Source organism: Sus scrofa, chromosome 5 (assembly GCF_054392235.1).
Source record: "Sus scrofa isolate SSC_HxYL_T2T_F1_AM1 chromosome 5, Sscrofa_HxYL_maternal_Yorkshire_Landrace_v2.0, whole genome shotgun sequence".
Lineage (NCBI taxonomy): Eukaryota > Metazoa > Chordata > Mammalia > Artiodactyla > Suidae > Sus > Sus scrofa.
In genome coordinates this window covers 80,562,524-80,582,310 of record NC_139387.1, presented here as the reverse complement: position 1 = coordinate 80,582,310, position 19,787 = coordinate 80,562,524, and the positions used below count along the sequence as shown (strand labels likewise).

Here is a 19,787-nt window from a genome sequence, read left to right as displayed (position 1 = left end):
GCACCCGCCCCTAGGCCCGCCTCCAGAGCGTGGGTCAAAGGGGAGCCGGGAAGAGGCGCTACTGCTGCTACTTTCTCATCTACGGAACCTGACCCCTCCCGGGACCCGTGATGCCAAGGCAGCTGCGAGGGGCAACGAACTGTCGGGCTTGAGCCCCAGCTGAGGCTCGCGCTTTTCGGGTCTCCTGGGCCCGCCCCACCTGAAGGTAAGCTCCTCCCCGGCTGCGGCCTTTCTCCCTACGGGCTCCTCCCCAGACCCAGCCGCCGGAATCACTTGTCCCTCTCTCCCTACACCTTTTTTTAATTACAGGACCTTTACCTTTGCCTGCCTTCCCCGTTCTAACCAGAACGGCTAACGTGCGAGGAGTTTCAGTTGGAAGCTTTTAAAAAGCGACCTATCGATGCTGAGTTCCTGAAGTTGTCTAAGTCCGGCGTGCCAAGCGAGCATCAGCGCGTTTTCCCATTACATCATTTTAGAATATTTTGTCGTTTGTGATCTTAAATACCCACCACACACGTTTTTAAAATCGAAAATTTGAGTTTGACTGAGTCCGATGTAATTCTCACAGATTATTACTGACTTTGTAATATATAGCATAGAAATGTATTACAGATTATATTTGTACACTTAAAATACATATACAAATCAATACCCTTCAGGGCACTGAAAACTATTCATATAATGTATCATTTCAAATTAGCAATAATGTGAAAATTAGTGATTTGAAAGTTTCTTTACATCATCGAAAGATGAGGCTAAAATTTCCTGGTAACACAACTCCAGAGAAAAATATTATGACAACCAAAAAGGTACCCAGCCAAATTAGCAAAAATCAATGGCTAAGGTTCCTTCTGAGCTCCTAGACACTTTCTAGCTGCTTAGGCAAGGTAATAAGCATATCTGAAAGCACTTTCTTGCTTTTAGCCTGAGGGGAGCTTAAGAGTGTCCTCAGTGTTTTTCCTTCATCTGTTAGAAACTCACCTCTCCATTCACACCATATTCATCACTGAAAGGATTAGTGTAATGAATCTACTAGGAAGAAGGACCAGGAGTTTCTTGTGACTTAGGGGTAATAAACCCAACTAGTGTCCATGAGGATGTGGGTTCGATCCTGGCCTCACTCAGCGGGTTAAGGATCTGGCAATGCTGTGGCTGTGGTGTAGGCCAGCAGCTGCAGCTCCAATTCCACCCCAGCCTGAGAACTTCCATATGCCACAGGTGTGGCCATAAAAAAATAAATACAAGTAAGTAAATAAAAAGAAGGACCAGAAAACTCTAAGTAGTGTCTGGAGAAAAGAAGTTCCTTAATTCACCCAGCTGGAGTCATTGCTCCTAAGTATTACTAAGAAGTTAGGAAAGTATGTAAATTTAACATTTGCCAATAATATTGATTTTACTTGGAATGAAGAATACTTGGTTTTGATTGCTTTTGGGTTTGTTTGTTTTTTTAGAAATGAGTGGTGGATTAGCCCCAAGTAAAAGCACAGTGTATGTATCCAACTTGCCCTTTTCCCTGACCAACAATGACTTATATCGGGTAAGTTTTTGTATTAGTACTCTTACCTACTGAATCCTCTATTTGAGATACAAATGTAGTTGAACAGTTCTCTCTTAAGCAAAATTCTTAAGTACATTACAGTCACTTAAATCATTAATACTAAGGACCTCTGTTGAATATGTAAGTGAAAAAAAATTAGATACTTGTGATTTCCAAAGAAAATTCTCATTTATTTATAGAGAATAACAAGTTTTTTTTAATAAACACAGAAGATACCCCTAGCATAATCAAGTTGATTTTTCCGGCTGCTTACTTGGCTTTCGAAACTGGTAGTGGTAGGGTTCCCATCGTGGCTCAGAGGGTTAAGAACTCAGCATAGTGTCCATGAGGATGCATGTTCAATCCCTGGCCCCGCTCAGTAGATTAAAGATCAGGCATTGAGGTGAATGAGCTTTGCTGTAGGTCGCAGACATGGCTTGGATCTGGCATTGCTGTGACTGTGGCACAGGCTGGCAGCTCCAATTCTACCCTTAGCCTGGGAACTTCTATATGCCACAGGTGCCACCATAAAAAGAGAGAAATTGATAGTGGGATAGATGTTTTGGAGGAAAGAACCTCCAAATGGAAGCAAAACAGACCCCTTAACTAACCCTTTAAATTCTGCAAGTATAAAATTTGTTTTCAATTCAGGATTGGAGACATTGAAAGAGAAAAAAAAAATCACTTCCAACATCTTCTTTTACTGCTTTACCTTAGAGAGCAAAATTTCCTGCTGTACCTGTCCTGAAGATGAATGATTGAGAGGAACTGAAAGGAGTGACATGAATCCTTTCTTCCAAATGTGCTGTCTTCTCCCTGCTATTTTGAGTAGATGTTAAGTATAGTAGAGAGATGCTGCATACATGATAAATAGTACTTGATTTATTAATTAAGATAGGTTAAGTCTTGGAGTTCCCGTCGTGGCGCAGTGGTTAACGAATCCGACTAGGAACCATGAGGTTGTGGGTTTGATCCCTGGCCTTGCTCAGTGGGTTAAGGATCCAGCGTAGCCGTGAGCTGTGGTGTATGTCGCAGACTCAGCTCGGATCCCGCGTTGCTGTGGCTGTGGCGTAGGCCGGTGGCTACAGCTCCAATCCCAGCCTGGGAACCTCCATATGCCACAGGAGCGGCCCTAGAAAAGGCAAAAAGACAAGGAAAAAAAAAAAAAAGATAGGTTAAGTCTGAAAGAACAAAGAAAATGAACTTTAGTTTCCATTCCTGTATCAGAGACATTTTTGTTTTTATTGAACACTTACTGTATGCTGAACACTCCTGTAGGTACTAGGAACACATCAATGAACAAAAAGATGAAGATCCCTTTTGGCACATACAATATAGCAAGAGAGAAAAATAATTTGAAATATAAAAATTTCAAATGATATTATTTGTTAAATACTAAGTTAATGCTAAGGTATTAGGTGCTATGGAGTCAAAATAAAGCAGGAAAGGAGAGTTATTAAATGTTAGGTTGGGAATGGGGGTGAAATTTTACTTTGAGAAAGTGACTTGAATAGAGACATGAAGGAAGTAAAAGGCAGCTATGCAGATGTCTGGTGGGGGCAGCATTTCAGGCAGAGTAAATCAGAAGAGGAAGGGCAGTCAGAGGTAACCCCATTCAAAGGTACCTTCTAGGGCTTGCATAGAAAATGGTGAGGACTCTAAGTGAAATGAGAAGCCATTCGAAAATGTTATATACAAGACTGTCTTTATTGGTCTTCAGAATTCAGTATTAGTAACACTGCAGTCCAGTTATACTATGTTCCAGGGTTATATAACTTAATCATAGAACTCAATAATGTATTATTATTGATCGCATGTACTAATGTATTCTGAAAGACTTCTACGAAGCATTATGTAGTAGATAGGAACTATTAGTAATACGGGTACTGGCTGAAACAGCAGAAATAGATGAGATTACTTAGAATGAAGGTGTAGCTGTAAAAGGGAAGAAAGAGCCAAGTATAACGTGCCACCTAAGTATCAGGGTGGACAGAAGGAGGGGACTAAGGGGATAAAAGCTTTTTTGTTTTCCAAGCAGTGTAAGTAAGGATCTGTCTTCTGACATAGTGATTGCTTGGTGGGGTGGAGGGCAGGCTCAGCATTGACAGTTGAGCTGTGGTGGGGTTGACAGTTGTCCTGGATATACCACAGGAACAGAGAAGCTGTGCAGTGTGTGTGCCTTTCATCCACCACACATGAAGAGTGTTGGGTTTTTTTTTTTCTCTGTACTCTTCTGTCAGAAATTTAGAAACTGAGGCAAATATCTGTAACATCAATAACCAAAAAAGAGTATTATTCTAGTCTCTAAAATACAAATATATTTTCTAGGGCCTGCTTTATAAACCAAAGGTAAAAATTTTCATAGACTCCAACAAAGAATGTGGTCAGTATATACAACCTGAAAATTTAAGGCTATTTAATGATTTTAAATAAAATTGTAAATTATTATGTGGTCTTTTGTTTCAGATATTTTCCAAGTATGGCAAAGTCGTAAAGTAAGTATATCAGATTTGAAACTTCATTATTGTCTTTTTTTTCCTTTTTAAGTCTGCACTCACAGCATATGGAGGTTCCCAGGCTGGGGGTCAAATCAGAGCTATAGCTGCTGGCCTACACCACAGCCACAGCCATAGCAACGCAGGATCTGAGCCACATCTGCAACCTACACAACGGCTCATGGCAACGCCAGATCCTTAACCCACTGAGCAAGGCCAGGGATTGAACCTGCATCCTCATGGATGCTAGTCAGATTCATTAATCACTGAGCCACAACAGGAACACCTGAATTTACTTCATTATTTTCTTAATGGAAGAGTATTTTACTATTTTTGATAAAATATGCTGATGTAAACATTTTATGTGTATTAAACAATGTGATTTTGTACCATATTACTAAGAACTAATATTGATTCTCTTACCCAATATGAAACATAGTTGTTGTTTTTTTTTAATTTTTGGATGCCCTGAGGCATATGGGGTCCTGAGCCAGGGATCTGATCCGAGCCACAGTCCGGACCCAAGCCACAGCTATAGGTAGCAACACTGGATCCTTAATCCACTGTGTGGCCAGGGATCAAACCCAGGTCCCAGTGCACCTAAGACACTGCCAATCCCATTGTGCCACAGCAGGAACTCCAATATGAGACATAAATTAAAGCCTCTGATTAAATATATATTTTAGATACTAGAAGGTGTGTTATCAAATATACTATAAATGGATCATTGTTGGTCAAACAAATAGAATGTAAAAACAAATACAGTTGACTCTTGAACAATTCAGTGTTAATGAGAGTATAAAGTAAAGGCAAGGTATTGTCATTCTATCTTATAAGCAATATATGGGGAGTTCCCGTTGTGGCGCAGTGGTTAACGAATCCGACTAGGAACTATGAGGTTGCGGATTCGGTCCCTGCCCTTGCTCAGTGGGTTAACGATCCGGCGTTGCCGTGAGCTGTGGTGTAGGTTGCAGACGCGGCTCGGATCCCGCATTGCTGTGGCTCTGGTGTAGGCCGGTGGCTACAGCTCCGATTCAACCCCTAGCCTGGGAACCTCCATATGCTGTGGAAGCGGCCCAAAGAAATAGCAAAAAAATAAATAAATAAATAAGCAATATATGTTCTGGTATAAATTTAAAATCATATTTTAAATCCCAAGAATTTAGAGCATATTTATCTTGACTAGTTGTTTTTCATGTAGCTTTTGATAAATGGATGTTTAAAAAAGCTGAAGTTCATCTACATTCTGAGATTAACTTCTTTTAAACTTAATTCTCTATTTAAAAAATCATCAGAAATGCTACTAGGTAAATTTTGGGGTCTTCAGAATTTCAGTCGTCATTATCCCTCAGAATGCTGATAATGTTGATAGGTAACACATAAATATGCTAGGCATTGTTCTAGTATCGTTATATAAATTATCTCATTAAATTCTCACAACCACCTTTTAAGGTAGATCCTGTTACTCTCTTGATATTAAAAATGACAAAACTGAGGCACACAGTAAATCTAAAATCATATTGCTAATTATGAGTGGATACAGTTTGATTCCAGAGCATAGTCCCTTAACCTTTACCTTTTCTTGATTTTTTTTCCTACCTCTCAGAATTGCTGAATGAATTTCCAAACAAATACATAATTGTAAGCAATGAGAATGCTTTGAAGTTAGACAGAGTTATAAACATCTAAAAGTAGGGAAGAACTGGGGTTCCTGTTGTGGCTCACTGGTTAATGAACGTGACTAGCATCCATGAGGACTCAGGTTAGATCCCTGGCCTCGCTCAGCAGGTTAAGGATCCCATGTTGCTGTGAGCTGTGGTGCAGGTCACAGACACGGCTCAGATGCTGCGTTGCTGTGGCCCTGGTATAGACCGGCAGCTAAAGCTCCGATTGGACCCCAGCCTGGGAACCTCCATATGCCGCAAGTGCAGCTCTAAAAGACAAAAAAAAAAAAAAAAAAAATAGAGAAGTCTTGATACAGTCTAGAGAGTCAGGGTAGATTTACCTAAGTTAGTATCCTTTGAGTTAAAACCTAAAGGCTAAGTAAAAGCTAGGTAGGTTAAAAAAATGGGAGGAACATTTCAGGTTAGAGGGAATTGCTTATGCAAAGGCCCTGTGGCAAGAGAAAATAAAGTGAGATCAAGAAATGGAAAGACCAATATGACTTGAGATGAGTGAGTAAGGGGGAGAAAGCACCAGGTAGGTCCAGAAATGGAACCAGCTTCCTAACCTTGCTTCTTGACCATGTTATAAGATACTTGATTTTCATCCTAAGAACACCAGGAATCCCTTAAATAATTTTAAATGAGGGGATGACATGATTTGAATTTTTAGAAGCTTATTCCAGCCAGCTTCAGTGTAGAGATTGTATTGACAGGGAATAAGAGCAGATGCAGGGAGATTAGTCAAAAGATATCGCAGCCCAGAGGAGAAGTTTGGATTAAGATGGTACAGGTGGACAGGTAGAGACTGGTCAGGTTTGAGAGGTCACTAGACAGGAAAATGGAGAATACTTAGTGATATACTTACTTTGTATTTAAGGGTTCAGTGACCAAGAAGGGTTGTGGGTGACACCCAGGTTTTCCAGAATAGTGTCTGCTTCACTTTATGTGCTTAAATGAGTACATCATATATCTTATATCAGCAAATGGTGCCATCACCTACCTTTTTTCCCATGCCAGAAACATGGGAATCACCCTAGGTTTGTGCTTTCAAATCCTTGATGTAATTATTTTTTTTCTGTTACCATAGAAGGTATCTCTATCAAAATAATATATTGTAACTAGTTTATAGTTATCTCTTTCTCTATACTCCAACCTTTTACTGAAGGTAAAAACCTTATCCTACTGCTGGTGCTTAGTGTCTGTGATTGAAGCTAATGGAAAGTCTGAATGGTCTCATGAATAAATAAATGGATGAACTCTTTTGAGAAACTGCTTTCCATCTTTTTTTTTTTTTAACATATTGAGGTAGAATTAATAGGGGTTACAGAGACAACCACAAAGAAATTTTCATGTTAAAACAGGTAAAATGAAAGCAATATATTTTATAGGTAAAGCTTAAAGAGGAAGCTAGCAGGTAAGAGTGAAAATTCAACACATTCGTCCAAAACAAAGATTTGTTATTACTACAAAAAAAAAAATTTTTTTAATAGGAGAGAAAAGGCATTGTTTACACATAGATTTTAGTAGAGACTAGCAGAAAGGAAGAGAAATTATTTCCAGTTAAAGAAATTAAAGAACTGATACATTCTAAACCCTGAAGAGTGAGTGAAATTTTAATGGGCAAAGATTGAGAGTTGAAAGAAGATAGAAGCCATGTTTACAGAGGCACCAGTTTAGGGGAAGTTCAGGCCGTGCTCCATGAACGTTCACTCAGTGGCTTGGTGTGGCTAGACCTCATAGTCTGGGAGTGAGAAGGAGCAGTGAAAGATGAGGGAAATGGAGCCATAATCACAAAGGATATTGATTGCTGGACCAAGGAATAGGCAATTTGAAGAACCAGAGATCACTGAGCAAAGGAATGATGCAATTTTATTTATTCCTTAAGTAGAAGACTCTTCCATTAGCATATGAGCAGAAATTAACATCAAGGAACCAGTAAGAATAGATTGTGGAAATAATGACTAAGAAAAAAAGCAGTGAGAAAGAGAGGACCAATGAGAGAGATCATTAAAAGTTAAAGCATCTGGAGGATAATGTGAGAAAAAGAATATATATATATATATGAATATATGACTGGGTCACTTTGCTGTACAGTAGAAATTGACAGAGCACTAAATCAACTGTAATGGAAAAAATAAAAATCATTAAAAAAACAAATTACAATAAAAAAGTTAAAGCAGCTATCTTATTTCATACTTCCTTCAAAATTGGTTAAAATTTTTCCTCTTTACCCTCAATAAGTAGTGTGGCTTTGAAAACAGCCAGTTTAAACTTGAGCTTCATCAAGTACTTCTCTTTCCTCCTTAGCTCTGAATAAACAGATGCACCCTTTTGAGAAACTGTCCATTTTATTTGCCCATTTTTTTCTGAATTAACTTATATTTCTTTTTTTAATGAAACACAACATCGCTTTTCCTAATATAGTGGTATCTTTTTACCAGTTTCATTGCAATGACTCTTTAAGTGCCTAAACCCATATCCAAATAAATTTTAGTATGTGAAGTACAGTGTTAAATAAAAGTTCTGTTTATTTCATGTCCTCTTGTCTGTTTTCCTGTTAATTCAGGTTTTAGAAAATTATTAAACTTTGTCTTAGATATTGTCACTTTTTTACTACTCGGAAAAAATCTCAATTTTATGTTACAAAAACAGAATAAAGAACACACAATACCCTTTATCCAGATTCATGTATTGTTAACATTTTACCCCATTTACTCTTATCATTTTCAGTCCCCATACATATGTACATGTATGGGTGTGCATATATGTGTGTGTGTATACAGATATACACACATACACACACATATATACTTGTGTCTATATGTGTGTGTATACACATACAGTTTGTTTCTGTGAGTAATTTGAGGATGATAATAAACCACATTTTCATCACCCTTTATGCCTAAATTCTTAATCATCACCCTTTACATAAAAATATTAATAATAATAAAAATAAATAATATAAATAAATGATAAATAATAAAAATACTAATCATCACCCTTTACACCTAAATTCTTCAGTGCGTACTTCCTAAAAATATAATAAGGTTATATATTATATAACCACAGTACAGGTACAAAACTCATAATTTTATACCGATACAATACCATTGTTGACTCGGTAGTCCATGTTCAGATTGTCAGCTGACCTAATAATGTTCCACATGGAATATTTTCCCCTAGTAACAAGATCCAGTCTAGAGTTAGATGTTGGTTTTAACTGTCCCTTAGCCTCCTTTAATTTGGAATATTTATAAATACTATAGCTTTTGTTTTTACATGATGTTGCCTCATGATTTTATAGGAGTTATGTAGTCTTGGCTGGTATACTCTGTAAGTGATATGTTGTGAGGGTATTCATACAGTATCCATTTGCCCCTCATAGGGATATCACCCAGACAAGGTGTTAACCAACTTCTCCACTATATAATCACTTCTTCCCCCTTTGCAACTAGTAAGCAGTCAGTGGAAGACGCTCTTAAGACAATGCACGTATCCTGTTACACATAAAAATTTCACTTTAGACATAGCATTTGTTGAATAATTCTTGCCTGAATTGTTGCAAACGGTGATTTCCCAACTCTCGTACTTGTCCTAGTACAGTTAATAGTCATCCCTTAGCATTCTGCTATAAGCAGTAGCTCTCCTCTCTCCCCCATGCATTTATTTATTATTGGTATGGCCTATGAATTCTTTTTTCTGTGGTTTATAATTCATTGCTATATTTTATTATTTTGGTGCTCAGATTGTCCTGGATTTGACCAATTGGCACTTCTTCCAACTTCTCTGTTCTTGGCCATGCCCCATCGTTTCTTTTCTTTTTTTAATTTTTTTTCTTTTCTTTTTTTTAAGTAGTTCTTTTCTGACATGACAAGATGTTCAAAGTTCATCTTGTATCTGCCCTATCCCAGCCTTGGAAGTCAGCCATTTCTCCAAAGAGCTCTGTTGAGTATTGTTTTTTTAAACTGTTTTTAATGACATATGATGAGCAAGGGCCACAGAACTAGGGATGTGTAAGGGGTCAAGAGAAGGAGCAGACTCTGTGCTCTAATCACCATTCCTATTACTTAAGTACCCTGGCTAAGAAGCACAGAACTGGAGATTCTTTAAAAGAGGGTCGCACTGAGAACTTTGTCTAGTCACGTATGATGGAGCATGATAATGTGAGAAAAAAGAATGTATACATGTATGTATAACTGGGTCACCATGCAATACAGTAGAAAAAAAATCATATTGGGGAAGTAGCAATTAAAAAAAAAGAATATTAAGAATATAGTTAGAAGAGTTCCCATTGTGGCACAGCAGAAACGAATCCGGTTAGGAACTATGAGGTTGCGGGTTCGATCCCTGGCCTTGTTCAGTGGGTTAAGGATCTGGTGTTGCTGTGAGCTATGGTGTAGGTCACAGACGCCACTCGGATTTGGTGTTACTGTGGTTGTGGTGTAGGCCAGCGGCTACAGCTCCAATTGGACCCCTAGCCTGGGAACCTCCATATGCTGCAGGTGTGGCCCTAAATAGACAAAGACAAAAAAAAAAAAAAAAAAAAAAAAAAAAAAACCTAGAAAAAATTAATTTGAAAAAAATCCCTCTACTTTTTGCGCAAAAGAGAATACCTCAGTTTTATTTTGTTTAATTTCTTCCTGCGGAGTAAGCGAGTCAGTGGAGAAAAGGAATTATACTTACTCTTCAAGATTCCATTGTCTCTGTAATCTCTTTACTTCACCCTTCAACCTCTGTTTAATGTTTGATTTATCAGATACTCCTAATTGCAGCTGTGTTCATTTGTGTAAAATCAGTATCACATTTCCTTATTTCCACTCTTCTTTATAACTCATAACTTGGAAGAAATATCTATTTGTTAAATATATTAATTTCTTTTACTCTGTAAATATTAACCTTTTTTGGACTTGAGTTTTTCAAGTATTTATTCATATGTTTTATTTATTGCTGCCTCATTATTTTTAACTGGCTATTTGTTTATACTTTAAGGGTTACTATAATGAAAGATAAAGATACCAGGAAGAGTAAAGGGGTTGCATTTATTTTATTTTTGGATAAAGACTCTGCACAAAACTGTACCAGGGCAATAAACAACAAACAGGTAAGCCTTTCATTCCCAATAAGGTTTTTAACCAAAAGCCTTTATGCTCATCCAGGCTAGAAATGTGGGCATGCAGTGGGATGGTTGAGTTGGATGGCTATCAGTAGATTCTAAGATTATAACTTATAGAAAAGAAAAATAGGGCAAAACTGTACTGGGTTCCCAAAACATTGGTAGATTATAGGGAATAAAAATCTGTTTTATAAGATAGAATTTGTCATACCTAAGTAGGCTATTGCTAAAATAATCTAAAAAATAAAAGGTAACTGAAGGTATAGGAAATGGGATCCAATAACTGTAATTTTAGGTTTCAGTGAAATATGTCCTTCTGCATTTACATTTTCCTCTGGTCTAGTTATTTGGTAGAGTAATAAAAGCAAGCATTGCTATTGACAATGGAAGAGCAGCTGAGTTCATCCGAAGACGAAACTACTTTGATAAATCCAAGTGTTATGAATGTGGGGTAAGTATAACTAAAACAATATAATTTTCCATAGTTTACTTGAAGGTATTTTTCACATAAATGTTTTGTGTTCTCCAGAACACAAACACTGGCTAGCTAAAAATGGGCGATGAAAGTTGTTTTACTTTGGGACTGTAGACTCTTATAAGTAAACTCAACTGAAATATAATATATAAAGATAACCTGGAGTTCTCGTCGTGGTTCAGCAGTAATAAACCCTGCTAGGATCCATGAGGACACAGGTTCAATCCCTGGCCTTGCTCAGTGGGTTAAGGATCCACCATTGCCATGAGCTGTGGTGTAGGTCATAGACACGGCTTGGATCCCACGTTACTGTGGCTGTGGTGTAGGTGTAGGCCAGCAGCCGTAAGTCCAATTCAACCCCCAGCTTGGGAACTTCCATATGCCATGGGTGCGGCCCTTAAAAAAAAGACAAAAAAAAGATAACCTGAATTGGGTAATACAGAGTGGTATTTTCTCTGGTTTCTAAATCTTTGAAAATTATTAGATTAAAAAGTAGTAAGACTAATTATTACATTACTGTCTGCAAGTTTTAGTGCTCTATAAATTTTTGTGTTTCTATAATATTTTGTCAGTGATTAAAGTTCATGGATCAGTAAAAACAGTATTCTATGACCTATCCACAATGGACTATTTTTTTGAAAAGTTTTTTTCCCCCTAATCATTTAGTAACTGAACTATACCCAAGTTTTCTATCTAGTTCTCATTATATGTTGTTATCCATTTAAACTTTAGGTGATTAGGAAAGGTGTATAGCCACAGAACAGTTTTGTACAAGGCCCATAATGGGCTCAAGAGAATTTTAGTCTAGGTCTCATTGCTGTCGATTTCAAAAATAGCTGTATCTATAGACAGATAAACAGACAGATACTAAAAAGCAAGGTATATATATAAATTCAGAGGTTAATGGAGAGTTATTTACTGAAGAGAGGATTACTAGGTTTGGTGAATGGATATAGGTGGATGGATGGGCAGAAAGAGAACAAGCAAGGCCTTGGGTACATTTTGTCAAATTTGATGATTCTGCTATCTAAGTTAATGTTTTAAAAACTGTTCCAGAGTCCTGAGTTTTGTTAAAAAAAAAAAAAAAAAAAGATAGGAAGAAAGAGAGGTGTTGTTATGGTCAGATAAGAATATATCCACTTATTCACAGTAAATATTAAGTTATCTGAGAATTTCTGGATGAAGCTGATAATCTGTCTTTCAGCCTGTGGAGCCAGAGATTTTTTTACATTATACTCTGCACACTATATTTTTTAAAATTTTCCCTCACCAAAAGATCTGTTTACATTTATTTTAGCCTCGTTTTTCTAAAGCTATTTCATTATTAACCACCACCCCACCCCACCCCCACACCCACTTTTTTTTGTATGGAATACGTTAACAGTTTTTGGTATACCATTATTACAAAAACAATTTGGAAAATGGGTCTCTACATCCTGTTATTGTTAATGAGTTAACAATAACACTGGGGTTCAGTCAGGTCCCCAGGTATACAAAGTATACAGTCTACTTGATACTTTGTGAAATATACTTGAAAGGCATGATTATTTTTCTCTTCTATTGTTCTAATTCTGGCTCAGTCTCTCCCCACAGCCTCATTCTCACATATTACTTCTTAAAGGTATTTTTAGTAAGTTAATGCACAGATTCACTGTCTTGTTTTACAACTCAGATAGTGTTACGGCTCATTATAATGTTACGGTTAGTCCAGCACTGTCCATCACAAATATATGTAAGCCACAAATGTAATTTTTAATTTTCTAATAGCCACATTAAAAAAAGAAACAGGAGTTCCCATCATGGCTCAGTGGTTAACTAACCTGACTTGCATCCATGAGGACTCTGGGTTTGATCCCTGGCCTTGCTCCATGGGTTAAGGCTCTGGCGTTGCTGTAAGCTGTGGTGTAGGTCACAGAGGCCACTCAGATCCCACGTTGCTGTGGCTGTGGCATAGGCCGGTGGCTACAGCTCCAATTAGACTCCTAGCCTGGGAACCTCCATATACCACTGGTGCAGCCCTAAAAGACGAAAAGAAAGAAAGAAAGAAAGAAAGAAACAGGGTTAAAAATTAATATATTTTATTTAATCCAAAATATTATTATTTGAATTATGTAATTAATATTTTTAAATTATAGTATTTTACTTTTTTTCTTTTTTTCTTTTCTTTCCCTTCTTTCTTTTTTTTTTTTTTTTTTTTTTTTTTGCTTTTTAGGGCTGCAACTGTGGCATATGGACATTCCCAGGCTAGGGGTCTAATCAAGCTACAGCTGCCAGCCTACACCACAGCCACAGCAGTGCTAGATCCCAGCCTCGTCTGCACCCTACACCACAGCTCACAGCAATGCCAGATCCTTAACCCACTGAGTGAGGCCAGGTTTTGAACCTGCATCCTCATGGATCTTAGTCAGATTCGTTTCTGCTGAGCCACGATGGGAATGCCCTACATTTTTTTTTTTTTTTTTCTCTTTTTGGTCTTTTTGCCTTTTCTAGGGCTGCTCCCGTGACATATGGAGGTTCCCAGGCTAGGGGTCTAATTGGAGCTGTAGCCACCGGCCTACGCCAGAGTCACAGCAATGTGGGATCTGAGCCGCGTCTGCGACCTACACCACAGCTCACGGCAACGCCGGGTCCTTAACCCACTGAGCAAGGGCAGGGACCGAACCCACAACCTCATGGTTCCTAGTCGGATTCGTTAACCACTGCGCCACGACGGGGACTCCTGTCCACATTTTATCATAATAACTTAAAATTTTTACTTTTGGAGTTCCCACTGTGGCACAACAGGATCAGCAGCATAGCTGCAATGCCAGGTTCTATCCTCCACCCAGCATAGTGCGTTAAAGTTTCCAGCATTGCATCAGCTGTGGCATAGGTTGCAACTGCAGCTTGGCTCTGATCCCTGTTCCAGGAACTCTTATGTGCTGTAGGGCAGCCAAAAAAAGGAAAAAAAATTTTTTTTACATTTAAGGCAGAGGCCAATTTAAATTTTGAATTGTTTTATATCCTGAACCTTTTTTTTTTTTCCTTTTGTCTTTTTGTGCCACACCTGTGGCATATGGAATTTCCCCTTTTAGGGGTCGAGTCAGAGTTGTAGCTGCTGGCCTACAGCACAACCACAGCAACGCCAGATCCAAGCCATGTCTGTGACCTACACCACAGCTCACGGCATTGCTGGATCCTTAACCCACTGAGTGAGGCCAAGGATGGAACCTGCATCCTCATGGTTACTAGTCAGGTTCGTTTCTGCTGAGCCACAATGGGAACTCCCATATATCCTGAATCTTGACATTTAAAGTGTAAACACTGCATTGCTGTGGCTGTGGCATAGGCTTTACAGCTGTTGCTCCCATTTGACCCCTAGCCTGGGAACCTCCATATGCCGTGGGCATGGCCCTAAAAACCAAAAATAAAAAAATTTTAAAATAAAGTGTTTAAAGGAAGAACACCTCTTTTACTCTTAGTGTAACTACTAAAATACTTCCTTATTGGGAATTATAATATCATAATCTCTTCCTTCTAAATATTAAAATAATGTTTTAATTTCTTTGTGTATATTCCCAATCTGACAGTCTTCTTCTTAAGTTCTAAAACATTTTAGTCTTATGTAATAACCACCAAGTTTCTCTTAATAACACAACAAATGTAGTATTTCTTCCTTTCCTTTTTAATGGGAAACAAAAGGAAAGTGGACACTTAAGTTATGCCTGTCCTAAAAACATGCTTGGAGAACGTGAACCTCCAAAGAAGAAAGAGAAAAAGAAAAAAAAGAAAATTCCTGAACCAGAGGAAGAAATGTATGTATACTCACTCTTACCAAATAAATGATTGTGTTGTTCTGTCTTTTTACTGTTGTTTGAGCGCATTCTGATTTTTTTTTTTTTTAACATTTTAGTGAAGAAGTGGAAGAAAGTGATGATGAAGGGGAAGATCCTGCTCTTGACAGCCTCAGCCAGGCCATAGCTTTCCAGGTACTAAATAGTTCTTTTAGAAGACCCCATGCCATGGCTGTCTTTGAGTTAATAATGTCCCTTGCTTACTTTATTCATCATCTCCTCATGGAAACAACTTATCTCTTTATCAGATAGGTTCTTTCTTTAAGGTCTTTAGAACACTGTGGTGGAAAAGTTCCCATTGGTTCTTTCTAGATTTTAAGGGCCCCACAACCCATTTAATAGCTTAATCTGTTTTCCTTATAGAATTGAACAGAACTATTTGATTAAAGTAAGATTAGCCCAATGGAAAAGATTTTATTAAATGTAAGAAATTATTTTAAAAGAAGCGTCATTCTAGGGTTCCCTAGTGGCCTAGTAATTAAAGATTCAGCATTCTCACTGCTGTGGTACCAGTTTGATCCTTAGACTGGGAACTTCCACAGGCCACAAGCATGGCCCCCTGACAAAAGGTAGTTCCCACTGTGGCACAGCTGAAATGAACCTGACTAGTATCCATGAGGATGCAGGTTTGATGCCTGGCCTCGCTCAGTGGGTTAAGGATCTGGCTTTGCCATGAGCTGTCATGTAGGTTGCAGACACTGCTCAGATCCCGTATTGCTATGGCTGTGCACAGGCTGGTGGCCACAGCTACAATCTGACAAAAATGAAAAGCTTCATTTTAAAACAAAACTGAAAACATACCTAGAATAATTTTGAGTAACCTGTAAGACTGGGGCAGGGGAACAGTATCCTGATGGTATAGAATTGTATGCATGGGCTAGGTGGGTAGAGGGTGTTGCTGGAACTGGTGATGTGTTTTGCCATGTTTTGAATTAATGTACCATAAGTAACATATTAAATAGATTCCTGATTTTATTATTTTTTGTTTGTTTTCTGAACCACATTATAGCAAGCCAAAATTGAAGAAGAACAAAGAAAATGGAAACCCAGTTCAGGGGGTCCTTCAACATCAGATGATTCAAGACGTCCAAGGATAAAGAAAAGCACATACTTCAGTGACGAGGAGGAACTTAGTGATTAAACTTATATTTATTATGTAAATATCATTGAAAAAATTGTAAAGCTTGGAATACCAAGTTTGGTTGGGACTAAAGAATTACTTTTAGAATTTGAACATCAGAACACTTAGTACCAAATAGTTTTTTTACTTTAAAATAGTTTGTAGGAAATTGAAAAGTAATTTTAAAGTATCATGTTTCTATCTTGCATCAAGATTTGCTAATAACCATTAATCTTCAAAACAGTTCATTTGAATAAAAAAGAAAACATAAAACTATCATAATAATGCTGTTGGCATCCCAAGAAAAAAGACAGATATTAAAAAGATTTGTTTGAGAAGTTCATTATAAAAGTTTGCATCTGATTTGATTGGTTTACATAAGGACATTTGAAATAAATTTCATCTTTAAAACAAAAACTTCATAAAGGCTGGGAAAAGTTGAATGACTTTTTGTTATTAAATGTGGAGTTCCCGTTGTGGCTTGTCATTAAATGTTAATAAAATTTTCTCAAGAGAATTTTATTTTTAAATATAGGTGTTTTGTCATCTTATTTCTTTTAGCTTTATCTTCATTCATATACATTGTAATTACCCATAAAACATAAAGGAGCTCTCAAAGGCTTGTCACCAAACAGCAGTTATTTGCTCTTCCCTTGGCACCAAGTTCCACCTCCCAGAAGCAGCTAGCTTCTTTAGTTGTTTCTTTCACATGTCCACACTAAATGCTAAATAAATAGACTCCTGCCTCTAACCCATAAAAGGATGAAGGAGGAGCTTTCAATCTCCTATACTACTCCCTCATCCATCTTTCCAATCGGGCCAGGTGAAATTTTTTGATGAAACCTATATTTATTGTCTGTATTTTATAACCATTGAAATACTGTTCCCTTCATTTTTTTCATGTATTATATTTCTTTATATTTATGACTAAATCTTCCTATAGTTATATGGGAATGGAATTATGGAGACTTTCTACTATTTCTGTATTATTGAATGCTTTTAAAAAGAAGACCTGTTTATTGGTTTATTTTTATTTATTTATTTATTTATTTTTGTCTTTTTGCTATTTCTTTGGGCCGCTCCCACAGCATATGGAGGTTCCCAGGCTAGGGGTCGAATCGGAGCTGTAGCCACTGGCCTACGTACACCAGAGCCACAGCAATGCGGGATCCCAGCCTCCCGCGTCTGCAACCTACGCCACAGCTCAAGGCAACGCCAGATCCTTAACCCACTGAGCAAGGCCAGGGACCGAACCCACAACCTCATGGTTCCTAGTCAGATTCGTTAACCACTGCGTCACGACGGGAACTCTGGTTTATTTTATTTTTATCTTTTTCTTTTTTGGCCACACACAATACATACAGATGTTCCTTGGTCAGAGAACAAACCCACACCACAGCATGATAATGCCAGATCCTTAACCATAAGCCACCAGGGAACTCTCTATCAGTTTCTTAATTACTAAAAGCAATAAAAAATATTTCCACTTTGAAAACCTCAAAGTCAGTGAAAGTGTTAACCTCTCAGCAACAAACATGTTTTTTTTTAACATCTGTCTCTGGAGCAATACATTCTTTTTTTTGGAAAAATGATTAAATGCTGGACCTCTTCCTGTTTTATCCATTAATTCATCAAATTTTTTTTTTGTCTTTTTTTTTTTTTTTGCTATTTCTTGGGCCGATCCCACGGCATATGGAGGTTCCCAGGCTAGAGGTCGAATCGGAGCTGTAGCCACCGGCCTACGCCAGAGCCACAGCAACACGGGATCCGAGCCGCGTCTGCAATTTACACCACAGCTCCCGGCAACGCCGGATCGTTAACCCACTGAGCAAGGGCAGGGACCGAACCCACAACCTCATGGTTCCTAGTCGGATTCGTCAACCACTGCGCCACGACGGGAACTCCTAATTCATCAAATTTAAAGCAAAGAAAAAATTGAGAGCAAACATGCCACAAAATACAGAAAAGTTGATAGGAATATCTTAAAGCAGAATAGAAAATAAGAAATAGATAATTACATAGAAATAGGAAATTTTAAATAGTAAATGAAAAAATTTTTATCAAAGATTCCATTACAATCAATAGAACATTATTCTTATCTAATTAAAAAACTGGTGATGAAGATGACATAAGAATACTTGTATTATATATTGGCTAATTACTGAAGGGCAATTTTAGCAAGTATCAACTATTAAGGATGTTGTGGTTGTTTGAACCAGAAATAGTATTCTATTTTATCCTAGGCTTCTAGTGAGAACTACAGGTATTTATATACAAAGGCATATATTGTTATTTAAAAAAATTTAAAGCACAAATATCAACAAAAGATAAAGCATGATACAAACAAAATAATGATTAGGAAGCATCAAAATGGTGCGGAGAAAAAAAATGTTTCAGAGAGGTCCTAATGGAAAAACATTCTGGATTTAATGGCCCGTGCAAAATACCTGCTGTTCCTGGATATATATATATATATATGCACATGGATGGGAAAAGCTGACTGCTGGGGTAGCAATGGCATAGTAGTTAACTACAGTGTCTTGAGAAACATACCTGGGTTCCTGTGGCCATGTTTGCACTTTCCACTTACAGCAGATGGCCTTGGTCCATTTACTGAATCTGGGTTATTTGAAAAATAAAATGTATGAACACCACCAAAGGACAAATATTGTATAATTCTACTTATGTGAGGTACCTAGAAGAGTTAAATTATACAGAAAGTAGAACTGAGGTTACTAGGGCCTGAGAGGAAGGGGGCAGGGAGTGTTATGCTTAATGGGTGCAGAGTTTTGGTTGGGGATGATGAAAATGTTTTAGACATAGATGGTGATAGTTACACAATGTGAATGTACTTAATGCCACCAAATTGCATCCTTTAAATGGTTAAAATGGTAAATTTTATGTATATTTTTACCACACAATGTACAAACATAGCTGGTTAAAATTGTTGTGTAAAGAGCAGTTAGACTACCAAGATCCTCCCTGCCACCTCTCCATCATGCTGAACCATGATAGATACAGCCTCCTTCCCCTGCTGATGTCTAGAACACACTCAGATAGATTCATTTAACTTCAGACAAGAGACGGGGTGGGGTGGGGTCCTTCCCAGGAGAAAAGATACTGGAAAGTTGGGCCCTAAAAAAGTCAATTCAACAATGTAGTCCCTCAAGGTGGTGGGGGTGGTGGTGGTGATATACACTTCTGATCAGCATTTAAGCATTTCACATTCAAATATGAAGACAAACCAGCATCAAAAAATGTTTGAGGAAGACAAAAAAAAAAAAAAAAGAAAGAAAGAAAGAAAGGGAGTTCCCGTCGTGGCGCAGTGGTTAACGAATCCGACTAGGAACCATGAGGTTGCGGGTTCGATCCCTGCCCTTGCTCAGTGGGTTAACGAACCCGCGTTGCTGTGGCTCTGGTGTAGGCCGGCGGCTGCGGCTCCAATTCGACCCCTAGCCTGGGAACCTCCATATGCCGAGGGAGCGGCCCAAAGAAATAGCAAAAAAAGACAAAAAAAAAAAAAAAAGTTTGAGTAACGCCTCAAATACAG

At 37.9% G+C, this 19,787-nt stretch overlaps 1 protein-coding gene and 1 long non-coding RNA gene across 2 annotated transcripts in view; one reads left to right on the top strand and one right to left on the bottom strand.

Moving 5' to 3' along the window:
- The first annotated feature begins 24 nt into the window (after positions 1-24).
- ZCRB1 (zinc finger CCHC-type and RNA binding motif containing 1) lies at positions 25-16,767 on the top strand. The gene is made up of 8 exons (XM_021092556.2): positions 25-205; positions 1,452-1,537; positions 4,004-4,032; positions 10,686-10,797; positions 11,153-11,260; positions 14,966-15,078; positions 15,177-15,252; positions 16,127-16,767. The coding sequence occupies exons 2-8, from the start codon at positions 1,454-1,456 to the stop codon at positions 16,256-16,258; spliced, it is 654 nt and encodes a 217-aa protein (XP_020948215.1). The 5' UTR covers positions 25-205; positions 1,452-1,453; the 3' UTR covers positions 16,259-16,767.
- The window catches only part of LOC146403475 (uncharacterized), a 56,396-nt gene continuing 38,858 nt past the window's right edge, over positions 2,250-19,787 (bottom strand). Inside the window, exons 4-5 of the long non-coding RNA XR_014804081.1 lie at positions 18,791-18,856; positions 2,250-2,356 (exon numbers count right to left, since the gene is read on the bottom strand). This is a non-coding gene — a long non-coding RNA (uncharacterized LOC146403475). The remainder of the gene's footprint in view (positions 2,357-18,790; positions 18,857-19,787) is intronic.